Below are 19,348 nucleotides of genomic sequence, written 5' to 3' on the forward strand. Positions count from 1 at the left end.
AATGCTTTCAGATTTATACGTGGAACAAGGAAGCTTGTAGTGCAACAGAACAGGTGTACGTTCCCATGGTTCGTTTGATTAACAGTTCCCTTTTACAAGCACAGGAATAGAACCTCTTGTGGTTTATGAAATAAGAACATTGGGCTTGGATTTGGGAGATTTTAGTTTAAAAAACATGTTCAGAGAAGAGCTCTGTGGGTAATATTTGGATAAGCATCACTCTTTCAGCTTCAATTCCCCATCTGTAAAATTGAAATGTGAATGATCTACCTTACAGGGTTACTAGGAACAAGGAAAATAGGATTTTAAAGTACTCTGTGCTTAAAATATGCTTCAGAAACTGGAAAATATAATAATAGTCTCTAGTCCCTGGAATCTTTGAGAAAAACAGAAGTGGCTCTTACTGAATGAGCATGTGACTTCTGGATGTTTTTCCATGTTGACACAAGGGGTTGTATCCAATGAGCCCTACATAGAGCTTTTCTACACAAGGCTGTTAATCCACTGTATCTACTCTCAGTTTCATCTCAGAATTGAGATCTGCATGCTACACAAAGACCTTTCCCATTCCTGTTTTTCTATTACATACTTCTAGGTGGTGCTGAGCTATGGCAGAATAATGAAATTACACAAGTAGGAAAATATGCTTTCTTTTGCTTTCACAAATAATACTCTGTTTTCCCTGCTCTACCCCCTCCCCCTTCCCCAGCAAAAGTGCTCTTAAAAAATAGAAGCAAAACTAGTGGGTCATGATGTCATTAAAGAGCCCATAAACAACCATGAATAAGGAATGATGAGTGCACAATAAATGCCATGTGTAGAAACGCTCTTAGAGTAGACCCATTGAAATGAATGGACTTAAGTTAGTTATAACTTACTAAAGTCCAATTCTTTTCAATGGGTCTATTTTAAGCAGGACTAACATTGGATACAACCCTATGGTTGCATACTCTCCAGAAATTTGCTGCTGATGGTTCGTAGAAGAAGCTGATCTCAGCCTGGATGCCTAGAACCAACAGAAAAGCTTATCCTGGGAAGATACTTTTTTTTTTTTACCATTAGGTGCGGTTACCTTTTCAAATACAAAAGCATCCTCCTTCCAGACAGGGTTGATTGAATTGGCATTTGGTGTCAACTTGGTTCTGTATCTGCGCTTTGGGTCACCTGGCAGCCCAAATAACTCCACTTCTACATATGACCTCACACTACGTTCTGAGAGGAACTGGCCAGAAATGATCTAAGAATATGGAAACAAAATCACCACAATGTTTAAAAGTAAATTAAACCATTGTCTGGTTCTCCTTTCTTTAGATCAGTACATTCGCCCTTCAGATGCATTTCCCATTAGTTCATGCACTCTGGACTTATTTTCTCCTTTCTTTCTTTCTTTCTTTCTTTCTTTCTTAAATGCCTCATAAACTAAATTTCTCTAGGCATTTTACAATAGTAATAACGCTACAACTAACATCACAATAAAATCAACAATATAAAACTAGTAAACATGCCACACAGGATACAATTCAGTATCGGGTATAGGAGGTAAAACCACAATGCAGGAATTAGGATAATGAAACACAAAATACTAAAATGTTTTAAAAGATGTTAAAACGTTTTAAAAACCTGGGAGAACAGGCAAGTCTTAGTCTGGTCCTGAAAAGATAGCAGTGTGGGCATTGGACGAGCTTCCCTTGGGAGACCCTTCCAGAGCTGGGGGCCACCAGCCTGTACCACTTCATGTCCACTTTGTGGATTGGTCTACATCTTCAGAAAAAGCCCATGGTACAGGGGCTCCTGGCACTATATTGCTGCAGGATGGGATTGGCAGAATCCCATGACTGAATGCTCCTGTGAATTCAAGACTCCCTGCTAGTGGAAAGCTGTAATGTCAGGAAGATGAGTTTTAGCTTAGTTTTTCCTTAGCAGGATAGATTTCTATGTGAAAGGAAATTTTACTAGTGCTGAGCTGGAACAGAGGGTGCTTTTCATGAACACTTTGCCCACCTTCAAAAGACACTCCTTCTGAAGGGGAGAATGGCTCAAAAGGAATGTGTTAGTGCATTTGTGAGACTAATGGGATGCAAGAACCACTGCCCTCATTTTGAATTTGCTTTATGTAGAGTGTCTCTACATGAGCAATTTATTGCACACTCAAATTTTGTGGGTCCTTTACATGATGTCGTCAGCCTCCAGGATGCCTTGTGCACATTTTCCCCTTTATCACACTTTCAAAAACACTGGAGATAAACTAGTAATAAAAGTTAATGGCACCATTTCAGCTGTGTGTAATGCCACCTTAGCACCACGAACTTGCTGAGGAAGGGCTTTCCTCGATCAGAGGGAGAAGAGAGTAAACTGCCTCCCTGCAATGAAGGGAGACAAATCTGATCCCCCACCCCACCAATCAATGTCCTCTGTTGATTCAGAGCACCCCATTAAGTTCAGTGGGGCTTACTCCCAAGTAAGTGTGCCAAGGGTTGCAGACTTACAGCATGACCTTATGTCTACTCAGAAGTAAGTCCCATTGACCTCAATGGGGCTTACTCCCAAGTAAGTTTGCCAAGGGCTGTGGGGAAGCAGTGCAGCTCAAGTTTAGCTACGAAAGCAAGACTCCCCCTACCCCCACTCCTTTGCATACATGCCAGGGAGGGAGGCAGGCGCTTCCTCTATGCAAACCACATTTGCCTTGTAAAAAAGCCCATCCTAATCCCACAAAGAAAGCAAAAGCAGAAAGCCCGGAAAGGACGCAGGGTTTTTTGCTTAATGTAGAGGCACCCTTACGCTGAGCTATACTATTGCATAGCCAAGTATGATTGGCAACGTGATGATGTACTATTCACATGAAAGGTTTAAAAACAACAACACAGGGCCAAAGCAGCTGTCAATGCAGGCAGTGAACAAGAGGAAAGCAGGTGGGCAAAAACGGGCTCAGGGAAAATTTCAGGCTCCTGGAAAGCACCACTTTTCCCACTGAAAATGTACATGTGAAAATTTGGTGCAGCCCTAGTATGATGAGGAGCCTTCACACAGGTTCACCCCACCCAGACATGAAGTGGTACACTGCTGGGAGTGCTGGTACAGTGATGATTTGTCTGAAGGTATAGATCAACTGTGAGTTTCTTGCTCTAGTAGTACTTCTATGAACCCCTTTCTTTTTATTGCTGCAGCCAGAGTGATTCAGTGAGGCAGATGTTATTTTTCCATTTTCATGTCATTCATTCACTACATTTAAATACTGAAACCCTAGAATTTTTCATAATACCACCCTCCTATAGGACATTGTAGAATCATCTTGTCATGAAGAGCCCAGCTACATTTGTGCCTTAGTACTGCACCCCTGCTGAAAGGGGCTGTAAGTCCCAAATTAACTTGGTGGTTGTTACTTACTGTTATTGACAGTGTGCTTGCCACTACCACATCGATGCGGTCCACGGAGAAAGGGTCAAATTGCTTATCTGGGCGACGCATGAAGTCGTGTTTGAGGAGATAGCCACTCTGCCCATTGAATTCAAAGAGGGCCATGTTCTGCTGCATAGGGGCATCTGGGAGGGGAATGGGCCAGCAGGGATAAACAAAGATAGGAGTGTCCCTGAGCAAGTATGTATGTGTGAAAAACAGATGAAATTTTAATCAAAACCCTCAACGTGCTAACCCTCATAAAGAGGTTAGCCAACGTTTAACTGCAGGGCCAAGTCCCAGATCAGATTCAAGAGGTTCCAAATGCTGTGGCACTTTCATGGAATGAGAGCACAATCCTATACATGTTAACTCAGAAGTAAGCCCCATTGAATTCAGTGGGGTGTACTCCCAAGTAAATGTGTATAGATGGCACCCCGATTTCTTGTGACTTAACTTTTTCAGGCAGTAGCCCACTTCCTCAGATGCATGGACTTAGGGATGCTGCACTGATAATGATTTTCCTACACAGATACCAGTTTTGCATAGGGAAAAGTACGGGCACCATCATGAAACGTCACACGTGGACATGTGGTGGATGAGACATATCTGTATTTGGCACATGTGATGGTATACATGCTTTTTTCCTAAACTGAAATGATATCAGTGTAGGAAAATCATTATTTGCGAAGAGTCTCTGAGAAGTTGGGGGATGTATGGATGCACATGCTGACAGACATCGGAAGATAAATCAAGCTAATAAGGAAGAACTGAAGATAACACGGAAACAGCATCCTCCCATCATTTCTCTTTTCTAAGTGATGACAGATACTTCTGATCATGTTGTAGGCTACAAAAGCTTATGCCAGAATAAATGTGTTAGTCTTTAAAATGCCACAAGCTTCTGTGACCTTTTCTACACAAGGCTGTTAATCGGCTGAATCTACTTTCAGGTTTGTCGCAGAATTGAGCTCCGAGCACTACACAAGGAGCGTTTCCTTTCCTGCTTTTACACTACATTACCTTTAGGTGGCACTGTAGTATAGCAATCTAGTGCAAATACACAAGAAGAAATTGTACTTTCTTTCACTTTCACAATTAAATACTGCATTTTCCCTGCCCTAAAAAAACTCACCAAAAGTGCTGGTTAGACACAGAAGTGAAACTGGAGAGTCATGTCATCGTCTAAAGAACTCATAAGCAACCGTGAGTAGGGAATGACAAGCACATGATAAATGCCTCATGTAGAAAAGCCCTTTGTTGTTTTTGCTGCAACAGCCTAACATGGCTACCCCTCTGGAAATGGTTTAAAATGAGTGAACATCTTGGTCCCCTTTCTCATGACATCCTTCATTCCATCGCTTCTATTGTCCCACCTACACCTTGATTTTCTCATTCCCTTTTCTTTTCTATCACCTTTGATTCATTCTAATGTCCTGATTCTCTTCCCACAATATCCCACATTCCCTGGACCCTCTCCTTGCTCCTTTCCACCTGTTCACTTTATCCCTTTCTTTACTTCTCACTCTTCCCCTCACTCCACAACTCTGCTCTTTTATACATGGGTGGAAGGCAGAAAGGGAAATCACGGCAGAAAACAGGGGAACAGAAAGCTGAAGGCACAGAGGCCATTATATTGCGAAGGAGAATGCTGGACTAGGCCCCCTCTTTTTTTTCTAATGAAATGAGACTAGGCACAACCATGCAGAGCGGCAGCTATGAGGGAGGTCACAACTATTGCACTGCACAACTAAGGACTTCTCCTTCACCGCATGTCATGACGATTGGAGGCATCTCTAATGTGCTCTGACTTGCCAGGTCAGTATTGTAACAAGCAGCTGGCAATGTCATTGGCACCAACAACATGTGGAAGCTGCTGTATGCAGGATAAAGTGCAGTGTCAGTACTGTCAATTGCAGGAGACTCCACTTCCACTTCCCTATTACAAAAATACATTTGATTAGAAAATCCTGTAAACTGCAATTCTGGACTGTTGTGACTGTCCACTCTCCCCTGTTATATTAGGAGAGGTTTGTGTCTGGTCCTCTCCCCTTCTTCCCAATTTATATTGTGGGCCCTACTTACCGCTCCAAGAATTGTGTATTGCTCCAAGTATTACTGCTCCAAGTATTGTGGGCCCTACTTACTGCTCCAAGTATGCTGCCTGCTGTCCCTGTATTCTGCATCCTGCTTTTATGGCACTCCTCACCCAGAAATGCAGATTCTCTCCTGTCTTTCTCCCTTTCCATTTGGAAGTCCTGGTTTTTCGTATCAGTTTTCCAAAGTTCCTGGTCTCCTCTCCACTTCTGCTGTATTCCCAGTCCTAAAACATTCTGAGCCCTACGGTGAGTCTATACAGCCACTTATATCACGGGGGAAAAATCACCATGTGGCGACTTATTCTGATCAATCTTGGTCGGTGCTGTCAGATTTATATTTAAGAGTGGCTTGAATATGGAGGGAAAAGTTACTTTCATACTGTGGTTATATTTGATGACATGGATGCCCATTCATAGGAAAGTTTCACCCTGAGTAGATAAGAGGGACAAGTCACCATGTGGTGATTTGCTCCAGTCAAACATTTTCTAATCTGCCTGCCTGCCCTGGACTAGTCCTTGAGGCTCTCTGAAGCACTTGCACAAATTGGGGCACCCAGGTTTCACCATTCTCCCCCGTCCATCTACTGCAGCCCTCTGCACCAGATCCCATTCTGTTCCTGAGGGTCCCCCAATCCTCAGGATTGGGGGAGGGGGTGGGGGCCTTGAGCAGGTAAGGGGGATCAGCAAAAGCCAGGTGTGCCAAATGGCATGAATAACTTTCTGCTAAGCCACCATAGGATACAGTCTTCGCCACATGTAGAGACTATGCAATGCAGGAGGTTATGCAGGTGGTTATGGAAAGATTCCTAATTAAAAGTAGCAGATTTGGGCAACCGCTTGGATTATGGGATGACACAGAAATATCCAATTCAGAAAAATCAACGAAAATAAAAATGACAGCATTCAAGGGGATATGGACTGCAAAAGAAGAAAAGCTAGGGAGAAAAACACAGCCAAATAGCAAGACAACTCTGGGAAACAAGAGTCAGAAAATTAATGATAGTATATGAGCACCACCCCAGACAGGAAGAGGCTGTGGGTGGTTCACAACTCACCTGTTGTCTGGAAGTTTAATGCCACCATTTGGCAGCCAACATTCCAGAACATCTGAGGCATGTAGTTAGAAGAGTCCATCCGGGTGCCCTTGGGATAAATTCGACTCATCTGCCTCTTGTTATAGCTGAATTTCCTTAATAGGAGACCAGTCTTCAAAGATTATTGCAATAGACATGCCCTGGGCGCAGTTGGATTGTTTCTGGGTGAGAGCAATTCCTCTATGGAAGTCACTTCTCTGGAGGAAACTGCATGAAGGTCATCACATCTGATGGTCAGGCATGTATGTATTTAGCTATGATTGGATGTGGCTTCATAGAGTATGCATACCCCTAGTCCAGATCCCTATCTTAAAAACCATTCATACATCAGCCCCCCCTGCCCCCCCCAATCTTTGTTATCCGGATCTCAGTGTACTACTAATAGGACACAGCAGATCCTCCACAGTTTAGGTGTCTGCAGAGAAATAGCTTCATATAACACAAAGCATGGAGAAAGCAAAAACACACCCCACTGCTCAGACACAGCCTACCCTGAGTCTGCTTTGAGTGCAACAAAAATTGAAGGAAAGAATTAGAGAAGGGAACGCCAAGCAATGCATATTTTAAACCTAAGATACAGAAATAAAGGCTGAGGCAATCACAAAATCAAGTTCTATGTGTTGATCCAGCGGGGTAAAGGAACACCGGTAAGTGAAGCCAGTAATCTGCAGTAAATACATGATATTGGAGTAAATATACTTCTGCTGTTGATTTTGGCTGTTTTGCTTTAAAAAAAAAAGCAGTAGCAAGAGTTTCGCTGGGACAGCCCCAACAGATGCTTATCCAACCACAACATCTCCAGGTAAAGAGAACTTGTACTCTTTAGGCAGCTTGGTCCATTGCTGAACTGCTTTCAAATGTTTTCCTAACATTTAACGTCACGTGCTGCACAACTAACAACCATCTCTGTGTGAATCCTATAGGAAGCAACTTGTATACCATATATGTGACATTACTGAAGAAAGTCCATTTTGTGAACTGGCTTTAGATCATGGAAGGTGCAATTATGATCATATTACTACTTCCAGAGAGTAAAATTCATATTGGCTATACGTGCCTGAACTGGAATAAACTTTTGTATACACAAGAATTCTTATAATCAGGCATGTGCTCTAAAAAAGGATACTCTACAAACTGGATGGGGGATTTGGTCAAGAGTTCATAAGCCTTCATCTCGGTGAAGGAGGAAACGACATAACTTCGATTCTTCTCTGGAAAACAAGCAGGGTAAATGTAGAATATGCCCAATACTCCATCCCCAAACTCTCCTGTTCTGCCATTTGTTCTCCAATATCAATTCCGTGCTATCATTCATTTAGAAAAAAAGAAAATACACTGCTGATACATGCTTCTCTGACACAGAGCTAAAAGAAAATATTTAAGGGTAGATCTGAGTATTAGCAGAGGTTAATTTTAGGACTTTTCCTAGCATGATTGTTTACCCAGAGTTCTGGGACTGTGTAAGGCAGCAATGGAGCCCCTATTTTTCAGTTTGGTCAGCGGTATATAAATCTATTAAACAAATAAATTAACTACATTTCTTACCCTAGCAATCATGAGTTTTGCACATTTTTGAACCTACTGGGTTGTGTCTATAACATAACTATAAAGTGTTCCCATAGTTCCCTTTCTGTACCTATTCCTGCCATTTCTTTCTTCTTCAGAGGCAATGCACTTTACATGTTCATCTATTGGTCTTGGTTCTGGAGGCTTGTGGTCATTAGACCTTGTTGCGCATGTGTAGAGGCCTCCTGAAATCACATGACGGCAAACCTCTGTGTATGTGCAGTGAGGCCTGCTACAGTGCTTCTGGAGCTGCTGGAACCCACTGGGTCTCTTCTGAAGGTGGAACTGGGGACTCTAGATTCAGGAAGAGGGCAGAGTTCCTGGTGGTCATTAAGATGAGGTATCTGGATCTGCTAGACCTTTTTCCTTTTGTGGATGGGGAGTGGGTTGGCATGGAATCACCTGATTTTGACCATCACTAATACTTTTTGAAGAGTCATTTCTTTGATAGAAACAACTTTTATCCTAATTAGCTCTTTGTTCCATATCTAGCCTGTTGCATTATTATTTCTTCTGAAGTTTTATGTGGTATGGGTCAAACCATTTTTTAGGTTGATTGATGGGGAGCCAAAACCTGGAGGGACACAGCCTGCATTTCATTGGGTTTTTTCATCAGTTCCATAAATCCTCCCAAGGCCACTCAATATTTGTCCCAAGTTCATGAATCTTTTGATAAATTTTGGCAGATGTGAGGAAAACATGGATCATGATACATGGTTTCAAGTACACAATCTTCTCGCTCTCAGCAGCCAGTCACACCAGTGTAGATGCCAGAGTAACTCCACCAGCAGGAGAACTGAATAAAAGAATCTGATCCAGGAGTTGCAAATCAGCCCAGCCCTGCTTTGGCACGTAGGCTCACCGGAGGTTTCTAAAGCTTCCCCAGCTCTGGCCTCCCAGCATCCTCCTTTAAAAAGGAAGCAGCAAGAGTCTGCTAAGAGGCTGGTCAACAGCCCAGTTAGAGCTCCCATCCTGTGCCCGAAACCTGCTCTGTTTTCTGCTGCACTTTGCCTTGCTCTACTTACCCCTTCCCTAACCCAAGCTTTTTCCAGGTCCCACTTGGCTGGTTTGCCCTTCCACCCTTATCCAGTTACATGTCCTACAAGGCTTGATCTGTGTTTCTCTATGTCAGTCTTCCTCAACCTGGCATCATTCAGATGTTTTGGACTACAACAGCTGTCATCATCCCAACCATTGCTCATGCAGGCTGGGCTGATGGGGCTTGCAGTCCAAAATATCTGGAGAGCACCCAGGTTCATGTACTTGTGCTAGTGAATCACCACCATCCTCTACCTCCACTTCAGACATGTAAAAATTTCTGCGTGGAAAGTGTTTCCGTGTAGGCATTGGTCTGATGGGGCATCACAGTGGTTCTCATTTCACCATCATACAGATATGCACTTTGCTGTATAGCAATGTACAGATTGCTTGTACACTAATTCCTCTGTGGAACTGACTTTAGTGAAGAAGATTTTTCACATTGCAAGTGGCCTTTAGAGGCTAGGTTCCTATTACCAAGTACATGTTACACAGAAATGTTTGCAGCAAAATCCTAACACAGGGGTAGGCAACCTGGTGCCTTCCAGATGTTGTGGACTGCAATTCCCATCAGCTCCAGCTAGCATGGCCACTGGTGAGGAACTATGGTAGTTGTAGTCCAAAACATCTGGAGGGCACCAGGTTGCCTAACAGCTGGTTTCCCCCCCTGTTTTAAGGAAACACAGTTTCCAGAGTGCGTAATTTGGGGCACAGAAGCATGGACAGTGCAGACCTTAACACCTTTCCCTGGTTGCCATTTCTCTGCTCCATATTGCGTTGCAGGCTACTTTTTGCCATATATGGTTCCAAAAGCCCTTAGAAGAGAGCAGATGACATCCAAGCAGATGACATGCAAACACTTGCAAATGCAGACACAGCATATCTGAGGTTTGCTCTAGCTCCTTGAAAACACTTCATTATATGGGGGGGGGGAAATATCCTTACGTGCTGAGATTTCAAAACATTCAAATTTGATGGGTTGGATGTAATTAACGAGGCTGGACATTTCTTCATAAGCTGTCACTTCCAGACCTGCAGTGCCCTAAGCAAAATGAGGGAAGTGAGAGGAAAAGTCATCTCAGATAACTTTATATATAAACCCCAGTGGTAGGCAGAGTCCTAAAGAATAATTAGAAAGTACTGGGTAGAATTCAAAGGAACAGTCAAGAGGGACCACATATGGTCAAGAAGGACCACAAGGACCTCCTTGAATATTATTTATTACTCTGAATGTTTATACTGACTGTCAGTACAGAATCTCAAAACACCCTGATCCAGGGAATCATATGATATGCCAGGGAAGCATATACACACACAAGCAGATTTCTGTAAGCAGATCCCTAGTTCTATGAGGACCAGAATGTGCAAATGGGTGCAGCTTCTTCCCTGGCTCAGCTGCTGGAAGGCCATGTATGTGCATAGCCCTCTCAGAAAAATGACAGTAGTACTGATCAGCTGTTTGTGACTGGGAAGGGGATGATGACCAGGGGCTGGATTTATTAACTAACTAACTAACTAACTAACTAACTAACTAACTAACTAACTAACTAATTTACTTACTTACTTACTTACTTACTTACTTACTTACTTACTTACTGCCCTTCCTTCCAAGAGAGATTGGGGTTGGTGGGTTACAACAATTAAAAATACACAAATATACCAATAATTAAAACTTTCAACCATATATCTAAATACAATAGAATGCAATGTACACAGGCTCAAGCTATAAGGTTCCAGGGCCAGATTATATCCCCAAGGCTTGGGTGATGGAATCCCTGCCCCTTCCCACTGGCCTGACAACTGACTGGCCTGACTGCCACACTGGGTAGGACAGGGTCTAGCAGCTGCAAGCACATACAGGCTAAATACAATAAAAACAATAAAAGCTACATGTCCTAGCTATTCTACTGGGGCATATCCCAGCCATTTCAGCTGGGCTTTGACAGCAGCTGTACTATTAGGACAAGGTCTTAAATTTCTCAGCAGATCCATAAAGAAGATGAAGAAGGAAATGAACAACATTGACTTTTTACTAAGAAAAGAAAGGCAAAGCAAATTCAAACAATGTGTGCGAAGTCTGGCAGTAGCAGAATCAGTAAAGACTCCCCCACCCCCAATCCTGCCTCCAAATCAAGTCACTTTATCTCACAAATCCAACTTAGCAGAAAATTGGGTTAATTAGTTGTCCCATAAATAGGGCAATACATTGTTGTGCCCTTTAGCACTACTGGGAACAGTGTGGTCCCTGTAGCCTTGATGGAGATGGTGGTGTGACCACTACTGAAAAAAACCCTTTCCTTGTTCCAGAGATTTATACTATCACCCAGTCAGTCATAAACACCCCACTTTATTGGGGGTGCTTGAGAGACTAGTAGTGTCTCAGCTGCAGGCGGTCTTAGATGAAACTGATTATCTCAATCCATTCCAGTCTGGGTTCAGGCCTGGTTTTGGGATGGAATTGGCTTTGGTCACCCTGGTGGATGACTTTCTTCAGGAGAGGGACAGGGTAAGTATGACTTAATTCTTCTTGATTTCTCTGTGGCTTTTGTTACAATTGACTATGGTATCCTCCAGGACTGTGAGTTGGGGGCACCATCTTACGGTGGTTCTGCTATTACTTACGAGGTTGGGTCCAATGAATAAGTGACTGTGCCTCAGATCCTTGGAAATTGAACTGTGGGCTGCCACAGGGCACTATTCTGTCCCCAGTGCTATTTAACGTTTACGTGAAGCCGCTGGGAGTGGTCCCTGGGGCAAGCTGTACTTCTCTAACATCTGAATTGGGATAGGCTGTGCGTGTTCTAAACGGGTGCCTAGATACAGTTGTGGGCTGGATGAGGTCTGATAAACTGAAGATGAAGCTTGGCAAGACACAGACCCTATGGCTGCATGGTTCCTATGTCCAGAAATTGTGTTGATCGCCTGTTTTGGATGGGGTTGCACTCCCACTGCAGCCACTGGAATGTCATCTGGTAGCAGTAGGTAAGTGGGCCTTCTCCGTGGTGGCACCCACCCTTTAGAACACTCTCCCATGCTTGATCTGAGGCAGAAACAGTGGCAATTTTTAAATGCCTCTTGAAAACACACCTATTTATGTAGGCTTTCCCTGACCAGTGAGACTCTGTTACTTCCCTGTTTTGTTGTTATGATGATGTAATGTTTTAAACATGTTCTTAACTGTTCTTAATTATTTATTATTTTTATCTTGGTTTTTGAATTGTTATGTCATATTTTAATGTAACCCGCTTAAGGATTTTAATATATTAAGCAGTATAGAAGCACTGTAAATAAAAATAAAATACATACTCTGTGGCTTTGGGTTGCAGAGCACCATAAAGGGCAGGAAAAGGGCAGCTGCTGACCACCACAAAGGGCAGGAAACTAAAAGGCTTTTTTGAACCAGCTTCTTTCTTTGTTGTTTAAGCAGGGAGGAAAATCCCATGCATGGGTGTTAACTTACAAGAGATCCTCAAAGTGAGATACCAGAATGGTCACTATAGATATAGGTTAAGAATGTAAGAGCAGCTGTGCTGGATCAGACCAAAGGGCCACTGAGTCCAGCATTCTGTTCCCACTGTGGCCAGCCAGCTGCCCCGATGGGAAACCCACAAGCAGGACATGAATGCAACAGCACCCTCTGACCCATGTTCCCCAGCAACTGGTGTACATAGGTGTACTGCCTCATGACTAGTGGCCACTGACAGCTTTTTCCTCCAGGAATTTGTGCAACTCCCTTTTAAAGCAATCCAGGTTGATGGCCCTCACTACATCTTGTGCTGGCAAATTCCACAGTTTAGCTATGTGCTGTGTGAAGAAGTACTTCCTTTTATATGTCCTGAATCTCCTACCATTCAGCTCAATGGGATGACCCCAGTTCTGGTGTTAAGGGAGAAAGAGAGAAAAATCTCCCTATCACCTCCACACCATGCATAATTTTATACAGCTCTAACAGCTCTCCTTATTCACCTTTTTTCTAAGCTAAACAGCCCCAAACATTGTAACTTTTCCTCACAGGGGAGTTGCTCCAGCCCCTTGATTATTTTGGATGCCCACTTCTGCACCTTTTCCAGCTCTACAATATCCTTTTTTAGGTGTGGCAACCAGAGCTGTACATAGTATTCCAGGTGTGGCGACACCATACATTTGTATAAAGGCAGTATAATATTGGCTGTTTTATTTTCAGGTCCTAGACTAGTTACACAAGAGCAGTAATCATACCTCATCAGACTGCAGCTTTTTAATCTCTTCTTCATTCAGGTTTTCAAGGTCTCTCTCTGCTTCAGGCACCTCTTCAGTCAACTCACCTGACCTGTCTGAGCATTCAAAACACAAATCAGTATGTTCATGCAGGCTCTCATAAAGACCTACCAGCAATTTATCTAGAAGCTCCTTTGTCTGTATGTGAAAATGAATTAATACTCATAGCAGTGGAGGCTGGTGGCTCCTATTTCAGTGGGGTGGTGAATCCGCTCTGTGTTTCAGTCAGAACTCTAAGGGATCTGTCCAAGGTGCTGAAACCATTTTGGGGATAGGGTTCAATAGGCTTTGGATGGCTTTGTTAGAGTTCTGACTGGTTCTGGTTGAAACCCAGAATGGATTCACTGGCCCACTAAAATAGGAGCCACCAACCTCTACTGACTCATAGCAATACCATCCCAGTGGAAGCAGATGAGTAGGTAATAGATTACTTTGGAGAGGGCTTTGAAGCCACGGATAACAGTTTTGTTCTGTTCCAGCAGTGTCCTGTTTCCACACCAAGGCATTTGTACATTTGTCAAGAGTCCTAAAAATCTGAGTCCAGGTTAATTGGAATCATCCCCCCAAAGCAAGGCCCATAGCAGCATTTCTCAACCATGTGCCCTCCAGATGTGTGGGACTACAATGCCCACCATTCCCAGTGGCCATGCTGGCTCAGGACAGTGGGTGTTGTAGTCTCCACACATTTGAAGGGAACCAGGTTGAGGAAGGCTGCCTTATAATATGGTACCTGGGCTCTCTCCATCTATTGGTGAGGGCTGGTCAATTACTTCATCTTCTAGACTCCTCCTTTTCTTCAGAGTATCCTGGTTCTCCCCAGGTGTGAACTGGTTCTTCTTGTTCTTAATCAGTATTTTCCCCATGAGATCCTGGGGGCTTGGCAGGGGAACTCCTGGTTTTAGCTGCCAAAAAAGAAGTTCATATTTATACAAAGTTTCTGCTTCCGTACAGCTCCTCCCACCAAGATACAGTACAGACTGCCAAGACAACTGTACCCCAAAGGACTTTTTAATTGCAGAGCAATCACCCCATATAACCCTCTTGCATCCTTGTTCACTTACTGGATTTTTTTCCAGTGGTTCTGTCAGCAGCATGTCCCCAAATATGGTTCTGCAGTACTCAGCCATCTTAGCCTGCTGCTTGGGCCTATAAGAAAATACCAGAAAGGAATAAGACAGAGGTAGGCAGACTTTAGGCTTGTGGGATTCACTTTGTTTTTCCCTAGAACCTTGAGATCCACCAACTGGAGCCAAGTGCAAAATAGTGGTGTAGGAAGGCAGATACAGAATGGTGGAACAGGTACACATGCTCCACCCAGGAATTTGTTTCTAGTACCAGAACTGGAGCTTGCACACAGATATTTTCACAGACAAATCTATTACTGTTCCCCCCATCTCCAAGATTATGGATTTCAGGAGCCTAATTTAAGAGGAAAATAAGGCTTTTTGTTGTCACTATTGTTAACCAATTGAGAGTTAGAAAGCCTTGCTGATCTATTGCAGATCACCTAGAGATCAACCAGGAGACTCTGATCTACCCTTTGCCCAGCTCTGGAATATGACACATACAAGCTGAGGCTGGCTATCAGCAGTAAAGATTTGCATCATCCTTGCGCCACATCCAAAAGTCCCTGTCTGTCTCTTAGCATATGCAGGGCTAGTCCAAGTTTGCTGCCCCAGGTAAATTAATCTTCCCCCTCCTCATATGTGTATGTCACTGAATGCGTAACAAAAAACATTAAATGATCAAGGGTTATCTTCTCTTCATTGTTAATTTCAGTAACTTAAATATCACACAATTGTGCTCCATACTGATTAATTTGGACAGAATACTCTCCCCAGATCCAGCACTTGGCATAGATTAGAATTTTCACCTGTAAGGATGCATTGGTAAAAAGAGGGGTAGGTCTAGCTTTTTATCATCCCATAACAATCTTGATTGTGAATACGATTTATCCTACCAAGATCTGATTGTGCATCAAAATGAAACAACACTTTCAGGAAGCAAATAGACAAGGGGTGGGGGGAATTTTGGCTGCAAACCAGCATGAGGAGTAAAGGGCTAAACCCCTCCTTCCCTGTGCACTGGATTGGGGTACTGCATGGCTGCTTTTTTTCTTGAAAAAGTAAGTGGCTAGCATTAAGCACGATTTTTTTTAAAAAAACAACAATGTATGCTGAACATGACATGTAGATTGGCCAGTAGTCACTCTCAAATTTGGGCTTCACTTTCCCATCATAAATGTTTGCCTCAAGAAGGGTGCTAATAATGCAGCAACAAGGCTTCATCTTATCCTGACTGTGTGCATTGCTCACGCCTCCCACCCTCCAGTTATCCAGATTGCAAACTCAACCTTTTTGCCAACCAGCAAACAATACTCACGAGTCCACGTGGTTCTCAAAGGACAAGATCACTGGGTAGGGAGAGGTTTTGAAAGCACTTTCTGCAATAGCCTCAATTGCATCCTGCAGGAGGAGAGAGAGATTGAGAGAGAGAGAGAAAGAGAGAGAGGGAGCATGCCTTTGTAAACTGTTGTTCTTGGTTGTTAATCCAATTTTCAAAATCAACAGAGTGGCTATTTGTGTAGGAACTCCATGATTGCACAGCGTTCCTGATCTCATGATGGACTGTAACTACATTCAGCCAAATGCAGTGACATTTCCTCTTCAGACTCCCCAATCAATATGGAGAAGTCAGGGGTGGAGCCAGTGTACAAGTCCCAGTCTCCCCTCCAGTGTTACATTGTATTAATGCCTGAAGAGGGCTTCAGATTTCAAATTCAGATTTCCAATTAAGGCTGGAAAAATTCCTTGAAATGCTGGAGAGCGGCTGCCAGTGCATGACATGCCGGGCTCGCTGTGGGTTATTTAACCCCTGATGAACTGTGGCACATGCCAGGCACCATTTTGAATATGCAATCCCCATCAGGGCAATTGCGGGGGTTGCCATGTTGTGCGAACCCAGCCACCGTGAGTTATTTGAGCATTACACAACCTTCGCATAACCCTACTACAAACCCAATCAGGAGCTGCATATTCAAAATGGTGTCCAGCATGTGCTGTGGCCCATCGGGGGTTAAACAACCCACAGTGAGCCCAGGGTGTCATGGGAACCAGGCCAGTGCCAACAATACTGAGCTAGATGCACAAATGGTCAGTATAAGGCAGCTTCCTATGTTCCTATGCCCTGAATATACACTCAGCAGACAACTGTAGCCAATCACAGCTCTGCGATGAGCCAAGTACTTCTGTACACATGCATTTGTTGGACTCAGACTTTATGTTTTCCTGCAAACACTCAAAATGCCCCACAGAGAGCAATGGTTTGCAACATTCAGGAACAGCCATGAGCACTAACCTTCCCAAAACAAATCCAACAGACACTTTCTTGGCATTATTTATTTATTTAGAAACAATATTTTTTGCAAAACCTTTATTCGTCTGCCATTAACTTTTCTTTACTCCCCCACCCCTCTCCCCAGCACTGGTAATTGGTAGGTTACGATCGCATTGCTTTCCTTATAATTATCCGCCTTCTCTTTCTCTTGCTCCCTTCATTCTATGACATTGTGCAATTGAATACCATATTATTTTATAGCAGCACATAACTCTTCTGTGGAAAACGGAACCCTTGGTACCATATGCAGCATCAGTAAAGTCAGTTGAATTGAACCAGGGATTAATATGGTCCAGACCTTCATATTGCCTTTTGCAAAGCAGCTCTTCCTGATTGAACAAGGAGTTGATGGCTGGGGGAGGCTGTTGCTGTGCCTCTCTTCTTGATCTGAATTTCAAAGAAGACTCTTGCAGGTTCAGACCAAGAGAGAGTCACCTCCCCAACCCACAGCTATTTTGGAGAGGAAGACAGCCATAGGAAGGAATGGGAGAGGGGAGGATCCATATCTGTTATGTAAGCTAGAATGGAAGGTGCATGCTGTGCTAATGACCTGCAATTCCTTTGCAAGGTTCGTTGTTGTGGCGCAGAGCAATCCTTCCATACAATTATAGCACCAATAAAACACAATAGGCTCTATTTGCTCTGCAGATTGTGTGGTGCTGTGTAAAGGTAACTGTGATGTCATAAGATCTAGAATGTGAAATTATGAACACTAAAACCTACAAGCGTATTAGAGAAGCTAGCCATTATTCTTGTTTATACCCTGCTGCAAATATGACTGAAGGCATTAGTTAAGGTGGCCGCTTATACACTGCCAATAAAAAGACGACAAAAGAGGGCACCAGTTTGCACAAAAATTGCATATGGTAATGTATATGTATAGATGCACATTTAGAAAGAATTACTATGAATTAAATAGAACTACAGTACATCTCACCATAGTGGGGAAGTCTGTGATCATGTGACCTCTGTGCCTGCTCAGTTTGCTGCCCAGGCATTAAGTGGTGGGCAACTTCAAAGCCCCTGCTGCCCTCCTTTCTTATGATTCTTTATCTTTAAACCAGACTTGGACTGCACAGCCCTTCAAACAGAGGACACATTCAAATACAGGACAGTCCTCTGACGGCCCTTCAAATAGAGTAGTGTCCTCTGACACATGACTACACAAGACACTAATCCACTAGTCTGGCTGGATGCCTTCCTTTGTGTATGCTTATGTCCAGAAGAAACCTTTGTAGGGTCTTCAAGGGAAAGGTAATAGGCTTGGGGGGGAAAAACCTGGGGAGGCATCAGGACTCTTGGCCATTGAACAGGTAGTTACATCACTAATGATGTACACGTTACCAGTATGATACATGCATATATAAGTACCCATGTTTTGACATTGTTATAATCACTTTAGTGCCAAATTAAAGCTACTTACAAGGAAAATTGGGCCAAAACTAACAAAATGAAAACCAACAGAGATAAATGCAAAGTTCTGCATTTAGGCAAAAATAATAACAAGAACCCCCTTCATGGATCACTGCCTTGTTGTGGCGAAGGGGCTTGAGTAACTCAGTGAAGCAATAAGCTATGCTGTGCAGGGCCACCCAAGACGGACAGGTCATGGTGGAGAGTTCTGACAAAATGTGGTCCACTGGAGAAGGAAATGGCAACCCACTCCAGTATTCTTGCCAAGAAAACCCCATGGAATGTATCACAAGGCTAAAAGATATGACGCCGGAAGGTGAGCCCCTCAGGGCGGAAGGTGCCCAATATACTACTGGGGAAGAGCAGAGGGTATTTCCCAGTAGCGCCAAAAAGAGTGAAGCGGCTGAGCCAAAGCTGAAAGGACACTGAGTTGTTGATGTGTCTGGTGGTGAAAAGAAAATCCGATGCTGTAAAGAACAATATTGTTTAGGAACCTGGAATGTCAGATAAAATGAATCAAGGTAAGCTGGAGGTGGTCAAACATGAGATGGCAAGATTGAACATCGACATCTTGGGAATCAGTGAACTCAAATGGACAAGCATCGGCGAATTTAATTCAGGTGACCATTATATCTACTACTGTGGGCAAGAATCCCTTAGAAGAAATGGAGTAGCACTCATAGTCAACAAAAGGGTGGGAAAATCAGTACTGGGGTACAATTTCAAAAATGACAGAATGATCTCAGTACGAATCCAAGGCAAACCATTCAACATCACAGTAATTCAAGTCTATGCCCCAACCACTGAGGCCGAAAAAGCTGAGGTTGATCGGTTCTATGAAGACCTACAACACCTTCTAGAACTAACACCAAAAAAAGATGTCCTCTTCATCATAGGGGATTGGAATGCTAAAGCAGGAAGTCAAGAAATCACCGGGATAACAGGCAAGCATGGCCTTGGTGTACAAAATGAAGCAGGACAAAGGCTAATAGAGTTTTGCCAAGAGAACATGCTGATCATAGCAAACACGCTTTTCCAACAGCACAAGAGGCAACTCTACACATGGACATCACCAGATGGTCAATATCGAAA

The 19,348-nt window shown here is 43.3% G+C and overlaps 1 protein-coding gene across 2 annotated transcripts in view; it reads right to left on the reverse strand.

The window, feature by feature from the left end:
- Positions 1-19,348, reverse strand: part of PLCB2 (phospholipase C beta 2) — a 75,079-nt gene that overhangs the window by 23,511 nt on the left and 32,220 nt on the right. For both annotated transcript variants that reach the window (XM_084845192.1, XM_084845203.1), the window contains exons 12-20: positions 15,830-15,912; positions 14,509-14,593; positions 14,178-14,349; positions 13,409-13,503; positions 10,136-10,232; positions 7,713-7,797; positions 6,548-6,672; positions 3,385-3,539; positions 1,073-1,237 (exon numbers count right to left, since the gene is read on the reverse strand). In XM_084845192.1, the coding sequence (XP_084701318.1) occupies positions 1,073-1,237; positions 3,385-3,539; positions 6,548-6,672; positions 7,713-7,797; positions 10,136-10,232; positions 13,409-13,503; positions 14,178-14,349; positions 14,509-14,593; positions 15,830-15,912 (1,062 nt within the window). The remainder of the gene's footprint in view (positions 1-1,072; positions 1,238-3,384; positions 3,540-6,547; positions 6,673-7,712; positions 7,798-10,135; positions 10,233-13,408; positions 13,504-14,177; positions 14,350-14,508; positions 14,594-15,829; positions 15,913-19,348) is intronic.

The sequence above is a fragment of the Heloderma suspectum genome, chromosome 1, assembly GCF_057233095.1.
Source record: "Heloderma suspectum isolate Gila_16-S chromosome 1, 16-S_ref, whole genome shotgun sequence".
Taxonomy (NCBI): Eukaryota; Metazoa; Chordata; class Lepidosauria; order Squamata; family Helodermatidae; genus Heloderma; species Heloderma suspectum.